The sequence below is a fragment of the Typopeltis vanoorti genome, chromosome 20 (genome assembly GCF_054136105.1).
Source record: "Typopeltis vanoorti isolate ZY-2024b chromosome 20, IOZ_Tvanoo_1.0, whole genome shotgun sequence".
Lineage (NCBI taxonomy): Eukaryota > Metazoa > Arthropoda > Arachnida > Uropygi > Thelyphonidae > Typopeltis > Typopeltis vanoorti.
The window spans coordinates 107,302,968-107,322,287 of NC_143568.1; the positions used below are offsets into that span (position 1 = coordinate 107,302,968).

The following is a 19,320-nucleotide window of genomic DNA, read 5'->3' on the forward strand; positions in this document are numbered from 1 at the left end:
GCAAGGAAATGTCTGCAAGGAAATGTGCTTTGCATGGTGGGAGATACTGAGACAAGGAGTGATGAGAGCTTGGTCCACCTCTGCTACGAGTTGCCAACAGATGCACCACCTTGCCTCAGTCCTGAAGATATTTTCAGGCACAAACTTTGTTTGTTCACACTTGGATAAAGGATTAAACTAAATTTATTACAGTCTAACCAAGTGCAAAATAAACTTCCAGCAGGAGTGCCTCAGGGTTCTATTTTATCCTGCTCTCTTTCCCTTATACATAAATGACCCACTCTCAATAATTACTAATCCCATTCACAGCTTTTCTGATGATAATACACTTCATTCATTCATTCTATTCATTTAACAAGCCATCCCAAGTCTTAAGATCATCTGCAATCAGTACTTACACACTGATCTCCATATCATCTTTCAGTGGGGTGAGAAAAATAGGATCTTCAATGCCCCCAACATGCAATCTTGCCTTTTCTCTCACAAAAGAGATCTCTGCTTACCTAACTTACTGTACATTTACCTCCAGCTTCTCTTGGCATTAACATATCACATCAATAGACCAAGACAAAGCAGACGGTAGACTTAAGTTTACAAAAAAGCTAGAAGGCAATTATATCTATACACAGATACTAGGAGTATCGTGAACAAAGGTTTATTGCCTTGGGGAATACACTGTTGCCTAAGACTGTTGACATTAGTGAAACCTGACTTTCTGAATTACATGCAGAGAGAGAAAGAGAGAGAACTGATATCAGAAAATTTGGGTCCAGTTAGGAGAGAAACTCAGGAAGCAATAATAGTAATAATAGTGATTATGAAGAGCTCAGGAGACAGCTTGTGGGTGTAGCGTGGAATGAGGAGTTAGCTGGAAAAGAGATCAATGCAGCTTGGGGGATTTTCAAAAACTGTTTAGGAGGTGCAATGTCTAAATGTATTCCAACGGTGAGAAAGTTAAATAAGGTGGGTGTGAGATGGATGAATAAAGAGATTAAGCATGTGATACAGAGAAAAAGGGCATTGTGGAGGCAGCATAAGAGAAATGGAAATAACCAATTCCATGAGGTCTACAGAGACCAAGCAAGGAGGGTGACTTGGTTGGTGAGAGTTGCTAAAGAGAGGTATGAACAGCAGTTGGCTAATGAAGCCAAAAATAATCCTAAGGAATTCTTTCGATATGTAGCCAGCAAAAGAAAGAATAATTATGGAAGGATGACATTGATTGGAGAAAATGGTATAAAGACAGCTGATGCAGAATGTGTGGTGGAGATACTTAATGAACAATTCATAAAGATCTTTCAATCTTGTGAATGTGACTTCATGGAGGGATTGAGAGCAGTTGATGATGGGGAGGAGAGACTGACTGTAGGTGAGCAAGAGGTGTATGGGGAATTGAGTAAACTAGATGTTAATAAGGGACTTGATAATATATCAAGTTATACTGTGGGACTTGATAATATATCAAGTTATACTTGATAATATATCAAGATAGGCCTATAATATGAGTCTTGCACTCGGTCAAGTTCCTAAGGAGGGCAAGATTGTACCACTTCATAAAGGAGGTGATCGAACTCAAGCATCAAATTATAGGCCTATCTGTGTGTCAGGTGTAGTGGTCAAGTTGTTGGAGAAGCTTGTGAGAACTAGGATCCAGAGTTGGTTTGATAACAATCGTATTATCTTTGATGGGCAGCATGGATTTGCTAAAGGGAGGTCATGTTTTAGTAATCTGCTTACTTATTACAATAAAGTGACTGCTTCCTTGGACAGAGGAAAAGGATACACAGTAATATACTTGGATTTCGCAAAGGCTTTTGACAGAGTACCTCATGATAGGTTGACAGTCAAACTAGAGCAGATGGGGTTGGATATTAGATTGGTGCATTGGACTGGAGACTGGCTATCTGATAGGTATCAACAAGTTGTGTATGGGGGAGCGATATCCAGGAAAAGGAAAGTCACTAGTGGAGTGCCTCAGGGGTCTGTTTTAGGTCCATTACTGTTTAACTTGTATATTAATGATATAGGTGATGATTTGGATGGAGATATTCAGTTGTTTGCAGATGATGCAAAGTTGGAACGAACCATGAAATGTAGTGAAGATGTTGTGGCTTTACAGGAAGACTTGAATAGATTGAGTGATTGGGCACGGAAATGGGGATGTGAATTCAATGTTGCAAAATGTAAGGTTTTAAAATTTGGAAAACAAAGATGGGATGCGGAATTTATGCTTGGTGAGAATATATTGTTGGAGGTAGAGGAAATAAGAGATCTGGAGGTGATAGTGGATAAGATCTAAAATTTAGGGGACACATCACCAAAATTGTGAAGACAACACAAAGGCTTCTGGGAATGATGCGGAGGACACTGACGTGTAGAAGTAGGGAGATTCTTGTTCCGTTGTATAAGGCTTTGATTAGGCCACACATGGACTATTGTGCCCAGATTTACTCACCGGGTTTTCAGAAGGATGAAGAGATGTTGGAAAGGGTCCAAAGGAGACTGACTAAGGTAGTTTCTGACCTCTGGAATGTCGAGTATGAGGAAAGATTGAGAAGATGTAATTTGCAGAGTCTGCTAGACAGGAGGAAGAGGGGAGATATGATAGAGACCTACGAGTTGGTAAGGGGTTGTTATAGGATCAATGCTGGTAAAGTTTTACAGAGCATAGTGGGAGATCTGGGGAGAACCAGAGGTCATCCCTGGAAACTGTATAAAGAGGGTGTGAGTAGAGGAGTGAGAGGCAAGTTTTTTTCGTGCAGAGTTGTGAATGATTGGAATGCCTTGCCTGAGAGTGTGGTGTCTGCAAAGAGTTTGAATGTGTTTAAAAACACGGTATGATGAGCTGTGTGTGTGTGTGATAAAAGGACCTCCCAGATGAATCTTTGACTCCCAGAGGTCTTGAGGTGGTAATAATAATAATAATAATAATGTCCATGCAGCAGTGAGCTGGAGGCTATCTAGTATGAAGTCAAGGTAAAAGAATGAAATATATGGGTGAGTTGTTTCTAAAGATCTGACAGTTCAGATGTCAGGGATGATAAAATTCATTTCCAAATTGCCCTCTTGGTTACTAAAGGAGTTAATCATTATGGGTCACTTAAATTATTTACACACTGATTGGAAAGCACAGAAAACTCAAGATAAGAATGAAGGAGAATTTATTGAACTGTTGGCTAGATAAGTAGCATGTGAAAGAAATAACTACAGGTTTATTATTATTATTATCCCAAGAACCCATTGAGTCAAAGACTCATCTAAGAAGTCCTTTTGTCATACATATAGCTCATCATACCACGTCTTAAACACACTCAAATTCTCTGCAGACACCACACTCTCAGGCAAGGCATTCCATTCATTCACAACTCTGCATGCAAAAAACGTGCTTCTCATTCCCCTACTCACACCCTCCTTATACAGTTTTCAGGGATGATCCCTGGTTCTCCCCTGATCTCCCACCATTTGCTGTAAAACCTCTCCGACATTGATCCTGTAACAACCCCTTATTACTTGTAGGTCTATCATATCACCCCCTCTTCCTCCTATCTATTATGTGATGTATAAATGAATATTGTTATGATAAAATCTACAGCAAACTAATTAAATTCTGTTCTTCTTCTTCTTATTATTATTATTAATAACTTATTATTATTATTATTAACCAGACCTCCATGGAGTCAAGATTCGTGGAGGTCTGGTCTTGACTCATGGAGTCAAGACAAAGCCCATTCTTCATAGCATTCTTCAGGAGATAAAGATAAATTGATTTTAATTCTTCTAAAACTCGGTTATTTCTCTCTCTCATTTCACACACGCAAAAAAAATTCTCACCTGAATTTATATTAGAATTTCTGCTTCTAGTGGTACCTTGAGCAAATGCTACTGTTTGCAAGTATTATTAGCTCTATTTTTCAATGGAATATTACCCCTATGTCCTAAGTTGTCCAACAAACTACTTCTTTAAAAATCCAGAACATTATTTAACTTATATGTAACATTATTCAACTTTTGTTGAATAATGTTACAGATTCACTTTCCTCCCTAGAGCATATGTTAACTTCACACACAGTATTCTTTTGAGTTTGCATCAACAGGTTCACCAATATAATCAGAAGCTGCAACTAGTCACTGCCAATTTAATTTACAGTCCAACTTCTTGACATGGTACTATCTTCTGTCGAAGATCAGCAACCATCTTGGCGAACAAACTGCGTTCTGAGCAGACTAAACAGTCCAACTTAACCCATAGCGATAATTAATCAACCTGCTCATTCATTCACCATTCTGTGAAACAGACTATTGGCAGCTACAATCTAAAACAATCAAGAACCAAATAAATATCTCCTATCTTCCTTATCCTTTCCCACTCATGGAAAGTGGGAAAGGATAAGGAAGATAGTCTTCTTAGTCTTTCACAAGCAGGAATTCTATATGTATATATACATAATAAAGATGAAGAGAATGAAACATGGGAAGAGAGTGTGATAGAGGCAATAATAATGATGATGATGATAATAATCGAAGCGTTATAAATAATAATAATAACACCTGTAATGCACCATGAGATTCCATGAAATTAAAGCAAAATAAGGAATTGTATAAAATACATTTAAAGGCAGTACAATATTTTATGGTCTTTCTGAAAATTTCATATTTCATGAAGGATAAAAAAATGTCTCCATAACTTATAATGTAAGTAGTATTCTTACAGTAATGTAACAGATCATTCATTCATTCACATAACTCTGATTGTGGATCACGTTTTTGTATTTTAATGATTGATAAGTGCTTGTGTTTTGTAAATTGAAGAATAATATGTAAAAGTGAAGATTAATATTTTTTCTTCCTATTCCAGATCAAAAATCTTAAAGCAAGAGGGATGGAGTTTCTAACAGTGCCAAATACATATTATCAAACACTTCGAGAAAATCTGAAAGATGCTAAAATTAAAATAGAAGAAGATTTGAATGTGGTAAGTATGCCTCTCTTAATTTACTAATATCAACTCTTACTATATAAACACCATTATAGTGAATTTGTGTGTTATAGCAACTATTAAGTGCCTCCTTAGCACAACTTGAAGAACGATGGTACATTGGGCCCTTGGATTGAAAAAGACCCGATTTCTTGTTGTGATGAGAGAAATCTTTATATGGGCTTTTTCAATTTAAGGTGAGTCAGCCAGTCTCACATGCAGGTAGCAGGATTTTTTCCTCTGGAAAATCAGATTTTTTATCCCACATGTAGACAAATTGGCCAAGAGAACACATGCAGTTTACAAACAAAAATACTATTGGTGGTGGTACTGAGCAGTAATGGCATTATGTGTAGATGATGATGGTAGTGGCATTCTGTGTAGTTGGTGGATCAAGTGGTGGAGACAGGGAATGTCCTTGATGAGTCCAAGGACCCCTTGGAGTTATCATACAATAATAATAATATTAATTAAAAAATCACAGTAACATATATAAAGCAACATATCCTGTTAAGGTTAGGTACCAAGAGATGACAGCACCTGTTTGCGAGCCTCTTCATCAGTGGCTGCCTATAATTAGTGATAGACATGGGCCAGCTATTTCTGATTGGCTGCCGGTGGAGACTGAATTGCCCACTCAGTCTCGAAAAGCTAGATAGGGTATAAAGGCCTTGCCTACTCCCTATAAGGGAATAAGAGGCTTTACCTGATTTATTTATTTATTTTATTTAAAAAATCACAACCAAAGCCTGCTTCAGTAGCCTAATGGGTAAAAGCCACTGGTGGCTGTTGATTTAAATCCTATGCAAGGAATCTTTGTTTGTAAAAGCATTGCATAGGCAATCATATGCTTCTTGAGTTTATAAGCTTGTCTTAAAAATAAAGGCCTCATAGCAACAATAAAATTTGATAAAGCAAACTACTATTCAGTAGTGCATTCAGGGTTTAACTTGGGGGGGGGGCGGAGTTGAGTAGACAATTTGAGAATAGACACTATGCATTGCATATGACCTATGACTGAGCATCTGCAATGATTGCTAATTTATAAGTAGTATAGAAATAGAAGACCTGGCACAACATAAATTTAAAAAAATGAATTTTATTAATTAGGAAAAGATTTTTGGAAAATTTTCTAGTGTTTTTTCTTTTTCTTTGGAGAAAGGCCAGGACCCCTTGTCTCCTCCCCCCTGGGTGCGTAATTGCTACTATTCCTTTTGGTCCTCCCTAAAAGTTTGCTATTAGTGAATAAACTGCATAATGCAATTAGCACTGACCTTCTGTTTATCTAAAACATGTAGCTATATCCAGTTTAGAACTTTTGTAGCTCAGTAGGTAACAAAGCCCTTTGGTTGGAAAGACCTGGCTTCGATTCCTGTCCATGATATAATGTATCTCTTTCGACTGAAGGTGAATTAGCTGGTCTCATATGGTGGTGGGTTTCCCCCCCCTTCCGAAACTAAGATTTTTTGTCCCTGCAAACCGGCCCTATGAACATATACACATTGAAAGACATAAAGACACCCCCTCCCCGTCGAGCTCTGCGACAAGTCAGTTGGAAGTGCATGTAAAGTTGCATCATATAAAAAAGGCCAACTGCAAAATAGATGTGTAAAAGCACCATGAGGAAGATGTAGTTATATCCATTTCTTGTAGATAGGCTTATACATTGGTAACACATGACTATTAAATTATTTCAGGAATTTAGAATATATACTGGAATATTAATTAAAAGAAAATAACTTATATATATTTAGTTTAATCCTTTATCCAAGTGTATGCAAACAAAGTTTGCACCTTAAATATCTTCGGGACTGAGACAACTCGTGACAAAGGTGGACTAAGTTCTCATCACTTTCCTTAGTATCCCATAATGCAAGAACATCTCCTTGCAGATAGCATTATACATGTCTGCAAGGAGATGTTCTTGCATTATGGGATACTAAGGAAAGTGATGAGAACTTAGTCCACCTCTGCCATGAGTTTGAGTTGCCCCAGTCCTGAATATATTTCAGGTGCAAACTTTGTTTACTTACACTTGGATAAAGGATTACACTAAATATATAATTTATAGTCTAACCAAGTGAAAAAAACTTCCAATGTAATTAAAAGAAACTTTAATAAATACCTCCTATATTTTGGCAATGTCACATCGCCATCTTCATGGGAACATACAACTATGACACAACTTGGAGGTGTCACAAATAATAATAATAATAATGATGATGACACGTGCACATAGGCACTACAAAGAGCAAATGAGGCAGAAGAGAGAAAACTGACATTCCTGGAGTCCTAAAGGTGTCCCCTAGTGGGCTATATCGGGTTGTCTTGGCTGTTGGGCTGAAGTTCTCAAGATGCAAGCTATCCAAAGGAGAATATAAAGCCGACAGGAAATGAAGAAAAACAAAACAAAGAAATAGTAATCACCAAAACAGATAAGGGAAATGCCACTGTGGTTCGCAACCAAAATGACCATACAGGTAAGCTTAATGCTTTATTGTTAGATCGGGCTACCTACCTCCCTATTGAATATGATCCCACCAGCTCCCAAATTAGAACACTCCAAAGGCTCCTTAAGAAGGTCGCTTCTTGATGGAAGTTACTAATAAACTAAAACCTTTTAACTCCACACTCTGAATATATGGACTTCCAAAAATGCATAAACAAAATGTGCCATTATGTCCCATAGTGGATGGCACTGATTCCCCCACATATAAATTAGCCAAACATTTAGCCAAAGGGCTCATACACTATACTGGCAACACACCATCACACACAAAAAACTCAGCCCACTTCAAAGAAAGTATAGAAAACCTCTCACTCCAACACGCTGACATAATGGTCAGTTTTGATCTCCTCCCTATTCACAAATGTCCCACTCAAGGAAACTTTAGAGCTCATCCAAGCCAAATTTTCCTATGATATCTCAGCCCTATTTCAGTTCACAATGGACTCAGGCTATCCTTTGGCAAGGAAAATTCTACAAACAAATAGATGGGACAGCCATGGATTCACCACTCTCCCCACCCCTGGCCAACTTCTTTATAGAGACTTCTGAAGAGAAAGCCTTAAACTTTGCCCCACAAAAACCCACTGTTTGGCTTCACTGCGCTGGTAACGTGTTCGCTGTTTGGCCACATGGCTCAGATACACTCCTTCTTAACACACACTTAAGCATGCTTTTTGCAAGAGTGCAGTTCACCTTGGAAAAAGAAGAAAACAACAGTCTCTCTTTCCTAGACACTCTAATCACTTGCCAGCCTGAAGGATCCTTGGCCTTCTCTGTTTACTATTACTACAGAAAACCTACCCATATAGGCATATATATTCACCAGCAATCCCCCCCATAACAATATGGGGTTATAAAAACATTATATAACAGGGCAAAATTAATCTGTTCAGATGACAATGTCCTAACCACTGAACTGAACCACATCCTTAACACTTTCTTAGCCAATGGCTACAACCTCCAAAAAAATATTAAAACCAGTTAACCCCCCCCCCTTTATAACAAAGATTACACTAAATCTCCATCACCATTCCCTATATCTGGGGCACCTCTGAAAAGTTAACCAAAATCTTAAAAAAATATGACCCGACTTCTTGTTACAAACCATATAAGAAATTGGCATCCCTTATCCACTCCACCAAAGACAGCCACTTCCCCTAGACCTACCTAGAGTATACCAGGTCCCTTGCAGCTGTAAATGTCCTACTTTGGCCAAGCAGGCAGGACAGCAAATGTCAGGATATCAGAACACAAAGACTACATCCAATTTTATTACAGCCACTCTGGGCTTGCAGATCATGCTCTGGATACCTGCCACAGAATTACGCTGAAAGAAAGCCACATTATTACACTGTAGCAAATTTAAATACGAAAGACTGTTCATGGAATCAGCCTCAGCTATAAAAAACTTTCTAAACCTCAAAAAATTTAGGTGCATGAGACTGGCCCAAATTTTTGAAGCTTGCATCTTGAGAACTCCGGCCCAACAGCCAAGAAAACCCAATATATCCCACTAGGGGACATATTGTTCCCTAGTGGGATATCCAGATGCATATTATTCCTTTAGGACTCTAGGAACAATGTCAGTTTTCTCTCTTCTGCCTCATTTGCTCTTTGTAATGCCTGCATGCATGTGTCATAGTTGTATGTTCTCATGAAGATGGCAATGTGACATTGCCGAAATATGGGAAGTATTTATTAAAGTTTCTTTTAATTAATATTCCAGTATACGTTGTAAATTCCTAAAATAATTTAATAGTCACGTAGTTATATCCAATTTGTTGAAAAGACTTAAGTTTGAATTCCAGGAAAGACTGCTGAAGAACATTTATAAAAAGTCACACTGCAGTTTATGCATAAATTATCTTTGAAAAATTTCTTCATCATTTGTGGTGTCTTTGAATTGGGTATAAGCATGGGTCTAGTTGGAATCCTTAGACCTTATGACCCCACTCATTGTACCTATAATAATAAGGTATGCTTCTTTTCTTGAGATGAAAAGAGAAGTTTTGCACTACTTAAACAATCATCTCAACAAAATTAAAGATGAGCTCAGGAGAAAGTTTTATTGATCAATAACTGCTCTGAACCCATTTAGGAATTCATTGTCCACCTGTTGATCAGCACTTCCTTTATTGCCACTAATGTTAATGTTGCACACTAATTTAAAGAGACAAGTTACTGTGTCTTTAAATTCAATTGGTTAAACAATCCTTGACCAGCTGAAAACATATATTTGTCCTTGAATCCTTTAATTTTCTGTTCTGGTCTTCTGCAAAACAATAACTTAACTTATTGCAAGGAGTGTTAAACTTGGCTTACTTGTGTGTGTGGGGAGGTGGGGGGGATAATGGATGGCAAGGCTGTAGCCCATGTAATTAACTGAGGCTTGGCCATTGCTCTTACCCCCTCAGATGACATATGAGTGGTTCTGCTCAGTGGTGGAGTGAGCCTGCCACTGGGTAGAGCCAATGCTGAGAGTTCTCATGATGGGGTGAGCCTGTCACCAAGTGGAACAACGCTGAGTTAAAAGGTCCTTCAGATCACTTGTTGTTGGGTGGCCTGGGGGATCTGATGAGTTTTTGGAGATAACCCCACACTTAAACAGTGAATTGGTTGCTTTCCCTGAGATGTGAGAGGCTGTGCTCAGGGGTAGGTTTTTGCCTGTCTCTCAGTGGGGCCACTGCTGAGATTATGGCTTTGCTTGGTGGTGGAGTGAGCCCATCACTGAGTGGAGCCACTGCTGATTGGACGGTCACTTGTAGGAAGTGGTCTGGGTGACTGCCTAATTTTTAGAGAAGTCTTTACTTAAACAGCACCTCAATAAAGGTCAAAACCAGCCTGGGTAGTGGCCCTCCCCTTAATACATAGCTAGAACCGGTGCTAGGGTCTTCGCCACCCACATGCAATTTCTATCTAAGTGCCCCTGTAACGATCCGGGCATGTGTGGTTCTTTTACGATAATAAAAATTTAAATTATTTGAAATTTCTTAAATAAATTTTGACAGAACAGCCACATGTTGGTTCTCTAAATGTAATGAACCAGGGGTGTTGATTAGGCAGGATAATCCTTAAAAACCCGAATATTCAAAAAATTCTTAAAAGTTAAAGCAAATTTTGACAAAGCCACTTCACTTTAATCGTTGAATATAATGATACAGGGATTATAGCCTTCTCACCGACCCAAATCGCTAACAAAATTAAAATGAATTTTAATTAAAGTTAAAATTTATTTGAACTAAAGTTTAAAAAATTCTTGCATTTTACAAGTTACTAAATTCTTAGTAACCTGTAAAAATTTTTTTAATAATTTTTATAAGTGAAACTATCTTTTAAAAAAATAAAAGAAACTCAAGATAGATAACAAAATAAGAAAAGAATTCAGAAATAATTAGAACATTTAATATAAGTATTCAAAAAATAACATCTTTACAGAACAACAGAAAATAACTTAAATTACATTAAATATACTTGAATTTTTTTAATTAAAATTTTAGGGTTTTTGATTTCATATTCACAAAATTAGAAATAATGGTCTTAACATCTAATTCCGCACATATACCATTTTCAATAGCTATTAACGCCAAACTAACAATCCTTTTTTATGACATACTTGTTCTTAAGAACAAGTAGGTTTTAATCAATTTCAATTTGGAAAAGGAACGTATACTGCTCACTGCATTAACAGGTAAGTTATTCTTACCTATTAGTGTAGCGAGTTAATAGTATTCTTAAAGCAATTGAAAAGTTAGGGAAAGATAAATTATTGGACACAATAAAATTAAGAATATCGAAAGGGTTTTGAATATTTAAATTATCCTTCAGGCCTGTGTAGCTCAGTTGAAGTGATGCTTGCATCCTCTACGCTTTGTCACTCGAAGTTTGACTAAAGTTCAAGTCTAGTCACCGACTGGAGGAACTTTTTCTAAGCCTTTCTTCAACCGGTTCCTGAGTTAGTCAATCTCTGGCACGGGCAAGCGGGTTTTTCATCCCGTAAACTCAAGAAAATTGACTGTAGTACCCACATTATTTCAGACAGTGACATATCATGTTAGGCTTAGGTACCAAGAGATGGCAGCACGTGTTTGCCAGCCTCTTCATCGGTGGCTGCTATAATTAGTGATAGACATGGGCCAGCTATCTCTGATTTGGCTACCGGTGGAGACTGAACTGCTCTCTCAGTCTCTAAAAGCTAGATAGGGTATAAAGGCCTCGCCTTTATACCCTATTTTAACCTATATGCAGAGCACCCGCATGACTGCTTCTGCCGGCCCTGTACATAGCATTATACATATCTGCAAGGAGATGTGTTTTGCATTATGGGAGATACTAAAGCAAGTGATGAGAATTTATACCACCTTTACCACGAGTTGCCCCAGTCCTGAAAGTACTTCAGGTGCAAGCTTTGTTTGCTCACACTTGGATAAAGGATAAAACCCAATATATAATTAGTAGCATAGCCAAGTTAAAAAAATTTCCATAAACAATATTCTATGTTCAGGCAGGTTTGGGATTTATCCAATGTTAGAAATTGAGCATTAGAGAAGCAGTGTTTTGAACAAAAAATAAATTTTAAAAATATACCAAGTTTTTTGGAGATTAAGGAGCTCCAGATGCATAATATATTTATGCCAGGATAAATGAGATATGAAAGTCCAACCAAGAAGAGAAACCGATCTTCACTGGAAGTTAGAACATTATCAAAAGTAATGGAATGAAGTGGGATATTTCTTCTAGGTAATTAGACAGGACTGTGTTTTAATACCATTTAAAATTCACTTCATTTCTTCACCTTACTTGAGAATGGTGAAGAGATCAGCATTTAAGACATTGGTTGTAGAAGATCGATCTTGAAGCTTGAATCATTTAAGTACTACAAGGTTTCTCAAATTAGACTTTGGAATGCTGACTCTGAAGAAAGGTTAAAGAAATGTGGATTGCAGAGGTTTAGTCGATAGGAAGAAAAGAGGTGATATGATAGAGGCATTTAAGTTAGTGAGAGAATTTTATCAGATTAATCCAGAGGGGATTATAAAAAGAGTAGAAGGTGAGAGGGGAAGAACCAGATGTCATTCCTGGAAGTTGTGTAAAAATGTGGTGAAGAGGGGGTGTGAGGAGATTTTTTACATGGAGAATTCTCAGTGAATGGAACTCATTACCAGAATGAGTTGTTAATGCAAGGAGTGTGGATAAAGGATAAAACCCAATATATGATATGTTGTCAGTTGCATCCTCCCACGATGAGTCTGTTGACTCCATGGAGGGTGTAATAATAATAATAATAATAAATTAAATAAAGAAGTAGGTCCACGCGGTTAGCCTAGTGGCTGTCCACTTCGCAACCATATGCCTGGGGAAGAAGTGTCCTATGTTTGATTCCTGTCGATGATGTGAGAAGCTGAAGGATCTTCCTCAGCCATAGCCAAGTTAGCTGGTCTTGGGCATGGACAGTAGGGTTTTCCCCCAGTTTATCATGATGTTTTTCATCCCGCAAAGCAGGCAAACCAGCTTTAAGAACTCAACACTATGGACATAGGATACACTGGGGCGTAGGGATGACCACCTTATCCTGTGAATGGCTTGAGGTCCGATGATTAATAAACCCTCGACATCACAAGGTAAAAGTGGGAAAAGGAAGATGAGATGATGAGATAAAAGAATAGAGAGTACTATCATCAGCAAACATATGGATAGGACCTGAAGTTGGACAGAGACAGAGAGAAGGCTATCAATGCATAGGTGGAAGAGCATGGGCAACAGTACAGAATGCTAGGGTATGCTAGCACTAATAAAGAAAACTGATGGCAGGAAACCATCCACCATGATATGCAGTGAATGAACAACCAAAAGAAAACTGACAATCCAATCACAAGGGCAGGAGGGAGACCATAAGATGGTAGCTTGGTAAGAAGATCTCAGTGTCAGAAGTCTTCTTACCACGAGTGTCAAGAGCAACCATATGAGTTTCTTAAAATAATTCCATGGTCTATATCCAAAGGGTAAGGTTTATGAGGAGGTCTGCTGTAGAAGGAAAATAGTGGAATCCATATGAGTGTGAAGGAGGTCATCACCAACCTGAAGAATCTTGTTGTCAATGACCTTCTGCTCATTTTTGAGAGTATTGAGGTGTAGGGAAATGGAATGATTGTTTGATGGTTGCTTTTATCCTCTCACCAGATGAATACAACATCTTATATACAGCAATATAGGAAGAATGCTAACTCTTATTATTACTATGTGACACCTCCAAGAAATCCAAGGACTCATCATGGGAAGGCACTTGACTCCACTACACACATGCCATCTACTGTCCACCACCACAATAGTACACCACTTGGAAAGAAGTCAAAGGAAACGATAGTGTAAGGAACAAACAACCATGGTGGCCACCTTAATAAGATGTAGGGCTTCATTTCACTGCAGTGACTGCAGAAATCCTATGGGGCATACTTTCCACAAGTATATGATAGTGATTAATGGGAATTTTGGACCATTCTTCCTGTGGGCATGTAATGAGGTCCTGAACTGTTGTGGAGTAGATGTCCCTTGACCTTACCCGACACTCCAGTTCATCCCACGGATTCAATAGGATTGATATCAGGACTTTGTGGAGGCCAGTCAAGTGTGGTGATGTTCATATCCACAAACCATGCAGTTACACAGCAGGAATCTTATGACATGGTGCATTGTCTTGGTGAAAGAGATAATGGTTATTTCTGTAGAAACACCACAAAGTAGGAAACATTGCATTGTCGAGAATGTTCAAATACCTCTTGGAGTTCAATGTTTGTTGCACCACAAACAGAGGTCTGAAGCCAAACTAGAAAAAATAGGACGTAACCCAAACTATAAAATTTGGAGGTGGCCATGCAATGGTATGGTCCTGTTTTTCCTGGTTTGGCTTCAGATCTGCACCCACACTTGTCCATTTGCTTGCTAGAGGGTGTAGCGTGATTTGCTGCTCCATAACACAGCTTTCCAACTTCCATGTGCCACTGCTCATTCTTTACACCACTGAAGATGACACTGCATGTTGGTTTGGGTAATGTGGGGCTTACATATTGTGGTTCTACCATTCAGAGACTCACAACATGCAGAAACCGCCATGTTGTGAGTCTCTGAATGTTTTTGTGCAGATTCATGTTCCAGTGAATGCCTAGACCTCTGTTCAATGTGTCAGCTGACAAATGGTGGTTTTACATATTATCCTTTGTGGCATCCTATGGTTGTAGTGTGTAGTGGGATGTCCACTGCAAGCAGCACTTGCAGTTGACTCACTGTACTTTCATCTCAGCATGGTATCACTGGCTGTTGACCCAGGATGGCCCAATTTGTCAACAATTTGCCAAACAGATAGGTCTGCAATATGGCATCTTATCACAATATCGCTTTTGAGCTTTGTCAGTTACCTTCTCACAGCTATTTCATCCAAACACAGTAGCACTGACTTGGGAGCATCATATTCCTTCAATTTATACAAGCTACAAACATGTGACTCATTATACGGCACGATGCACCTTGCCCATGGGGTGTCATTTGAATTCTTTCCAAGCAGTGTATATTTTGTTTGTACATTGCATATATTTTCTTGGCAAGTTTACCTGTAAATGGGATGATAAACCTGAATTTCCAGGAGGAAAACTCTGCAACCTCTGTAAGAGACTGGCTAACTATTTTAATTAAAAAACTTATATAAAGATTCCTCTCCTCATGACAAGAATTGAACGTGGATCTTTTTTCCAATCAAAGTCCCATTGTTTTTCTAATTATGCTATGGGAGCACTTAATGCTGGAGCACAAACTTTTAGCACATCTGGAGGAATGCTATCTGAAACCAGGAGACTTATTTGTATCATTTATTAGTCCTACTTATTAGTAAATTTAACTTATATCTTTATTTGCAAATGTGTAAACTTTACTTACTGTTTTTAATTACATATAGATATAATGTAATCCAGAATCATTATTACAAAAATTATATGTGTGTGTGTGTGTGTATTCAGCATTATTTTGTACCCTTCTTAAATAGCTTCAGAAATTAAAGATTCTTGTGGATTATGATGATAATGGCTATCTTCTACAAATTTTCACAAAACCAATGCAGGATAGACCTACTTTGTTTCTAGAAGTGATCCAAAGACACAACCACAGTGTAAGTGTTTTTTTTTTTGTTACTATGATAGTCAGATATATATGTATATACACACACACGGACAAAGAAATTAGCGCACCTGGGAGAAAAACATGGTACAATGGCGAAACTAAGCAAATAGCTAGAGTGCAGGGTGGTATGCCAATGATCCAAGTTTGGTGCGATTGTGCATGCCCACACACCCTGCGGTGGCGCTACAAGCATGAACTGGCAGCCTTATAAAGCCAGCACGTAGTCGATAGCCAATTAAAGTGAAAAGCACCAGCCGACGCAAGAGCTAGCGTACAGAGTGACAATAATGCCGGGTAGATGCCAGAGATATCGATTTAAGCAACTTACGGACTTTGACAGAGGCATGATCATCGGCCTGAAAACCGGAGGGTGGTTGGCACGCCATATAGGCATGCACATGAACCGTTCTGACCATACTGTCCGACAGTGTTGGGAGCTGTGGACACATTCCGCCACTGCCACACGGCAGAGTGGCACCGGTCGGATCAGGAGGACCAACGCTGGAGAGGATTGACGGATCATGCGGCAAGCACGGAGGGATCTCACAGTGACCCCTACAGGCAGATGTAGGGCTCCTGTGTGCCCACGAACCATTTCCCGATGTCTCATGGAGACGAATCTACAATCCCAGCTCCCCTTACATGTGCTCCCATTAACACAGCAACATCGCCGACTCCATTTGCAGTGGTGCCAGGCAAGAGCGACGCGGAATGCCACAGACTGGCAACGTGCGGTCGTCAGCAACGAGTGCCACTTCGTCTTGGGGACAGATGATCATGTAACGCCGCACGAGGCAGTGCAACGCGCTATTAATGATGACCGGATTGCATGCCACAGATTCCTTTGTAATTGTCCTTCAGCTCTGTTTTTCCCATGTGCATCACTCACCTATATCATTATACCAATAAAATTTCAGTTGAATCCTATGCTTCCTTCTTGGTGTGTTAATTTCTTTGTCCATGTGTGTATGTACAAAAACAAATTAAATAAATAAAAAATAATGAAAAATGTTGCTCCAAAAGCAAAAATTCATCACTAAAATTCATTTGATAACAATAAACTATGTTCAGGAATTCCTTTTGTTATTCAGCTGAATGAATTCCTGATCATGGTTTATTAATGCCTTTTACTAATATCTTTTTTATTTCTTATAGTGAGTAGGCAAGGCTGTTTTAGCGATCTTTAACATTTTTAGAGGGGGTTAGTTTAGTGTTCACCAGAAGCAAATCAGAGATGGCTGACGAAAGACTATCATGAATTAAAAATGGCATCTGATGTAGAGAGACAGACAAGTGCTATTGTCTCATGGTACCTAACCCTAACACAGTACATTATTGATCTGAAACAGATAACCCCACGTGGGTTTTAAGGTCAATTTTCTTGAGTTTATGGGAGAACAAACCTGCTTGCCTATGCCTGAGATCAGTTAACTCTGGAACCAGTCAAAGAAAGGGTTAGAAAAAGTTCCTCTAGTCAGCAACTCGATTCAAACTGGGAACAGATTTCTTCAGGCAGCCTAATGCTATGAATGCAAATGCCACTTTCACAGAGCTTCACATATTATATATTCATTTAAAAAGGCAAAGCTATTTTGGTAATGGAGCACTCCCCCTCTACTACAACTAAGCTAAAAGAGAGTTAACAAACATTTTAACTGCCATTTAACTAACGTGCAACCTTGCCATCGATACCATGAGGTTGTTAATATTTTTTCTTCAAAAATATATAATTGTTAATACATTTTTCTCTTTGTCAATGTAACTACAAACTTTTTTTCAGTAAAAAAGTTTTCAGAGTGTGGGTGAATATACAGGGTGATCCAAAAGTTACATCATAAAATAAACTTGAATTTTTCAATATTAGTGACAAACTTTATAGAACTAAATTGCTACAAACAAAGTTTATAACTGTATCTTACCAAAGGCATAAATAACATTATTAAAACAAATGTTCAAAATGGCTGCCTCATTCTTGAATGCGTGATCTTTTTACCAAATTGGAAGCATCTCTTTGAAGCATAACTGCTCTGATTGCTTCAGCAATGTTTGTCTTCAGTTTATCAATTGTGTGAGGATTATTTTTATACACTTTACCTTTCAGGTAACTCCATAAGAAGAAATCTGGAGGTGAAAGATTTGGTGACCTTGGGAGCCAAAGTCCTTCAGAAATCAGTCTGTCACCTAAAAACTCTTGCAAAAATTGCATTGTTTCATCTTGCAAAAATTGCATTGTTTGGCAAGTGGCACCATCCTGCTATAAACAGCGATCATGCCATAAACTGGGTGTTGATGTCTTAGTGCAGTGCACAGTTCAATATTGTCTGAAAGAAAATGGGTCTGACAATGTGATGCCATGCTACTGCTCACCACACTCCAGTTTCCAATGGCACTTCATGGAAAACATGAGGATTTTTTGATGACTGAATTCTGTTATTTTGGTTATTGACATTATCCACTTAGGTGGAACCATGCTTCGTCACTGAAGAAAACATTGTTTCTTTAGTGACGAAGTTTCTTCAACAAACGATCAAAACATAGAGTACAACAAGTTTTTCCTTATCCAGTGGCTTCAATTCCTGAACTAGGTGAACATGGTATGCATGAAGCTTTAATTGTTTGGTGGCTCTGCACAAGAACTGTCAAATTTTGAGGAACAACAGTCAAGATACTTCTGACAAAACTCCTCCACAACATTTGTGTAAGAACGACAGGCAAAAGAACATTCCAAAATAACAACTCATTAATTTCATTATTCTTAGGAAAGTACCATTTCGCTTTCCTCATAAACAAAACTATGCAATGGATGTCCAATACTCAACACATGGCAAATGGATGACATGATGGTGGCCATTAGTCCTAGGGTTCCATCTATAGGTAAAATGAATAATTAGAACTGAAACAATTCGATGCAGCTCAGCTTCAACTTTGAGCGTGAATTTGGATCACCCTGTATTATTGGTTTGAAGGATTCTAGTTCAGCTCAGGTAGCTAGCATTTGACTAGTATACTAATATTCAGTATGAAAAATATGATATGAGACAAACTCACAGTTGGTGTAGTAATATAGACAGCCAACTACAAGTTATCTGGTGGTTGGCAGCCAACATGTTAAATGATAACTGTTTAATAAAGAAAGGGTTATTAATTTGACATACGTGTGTACATTTTATGAAGGTAAAAATGGCATATTATTTGGTAAAGGACTTGATCAGATCTGAGACGATATATAATTAGAAGTGCTGAATACAAAAGAACTGAAAACAGAGCATAGAAACATTAGGAGGCAGCATGAATTATTCAGATAACCTACAATATTAGTAATATTCTAATTTATTAGACACTGCCAGTAATTTATTTTATGGCAAACATCATGACAATTTCATCACATTTTCAGATGAATTTAAAAGTTTATAATGGTATACAGTAACATAGATTTCATACAGGTCATACATGAGAGAAAGATGTTTCTCTTTCAGAGATTTTTATTAATAAGGTCTAGCACCTTTTGGCTATTTGTATGAGATATATACGACTTCTGCATTATTTCAACGTTGGTATCTCTCCCAGGTCTGGCTCTCACTGATGAGACCTCAATAAAGGTTGAAACCAGTCTGGGTAGTGGCCCTTCCCATTATGAATAGCATTTTACACATCTGAAAGGGTGTGTGCTTTG

The 19,320-nt window shown here is 38.2% G+C and overlaps 1 protein-coding gene across 1 annotated transcript in view; it reads left to right on the plus strand.

The window, feature by feature from the left end:
• The window catches only part of Hpd (4-hydroxyphenylpyruvate dioxygenase), a 70,558-nt gene that overhangs the window by 44,399 nt on the left and 6,839 nt on the right, over positions 1 to 19,320 (plus strand). Inside the window, exons 11-12 of the mRNA XM_090409854.1 lie at positions 4,856 to 4,972; positions 15,514 to 15,636. Coding sequence (XP_090265980.1) covers positions 4,856 to 4,972; positions 15,514 to 15,636 — 240 coding nt within the window. The remainder of the gene's footprint in view (positions 1 to 4,855; positions 4,973 to 15,513; positions 15,637 to 19,320) is intronic.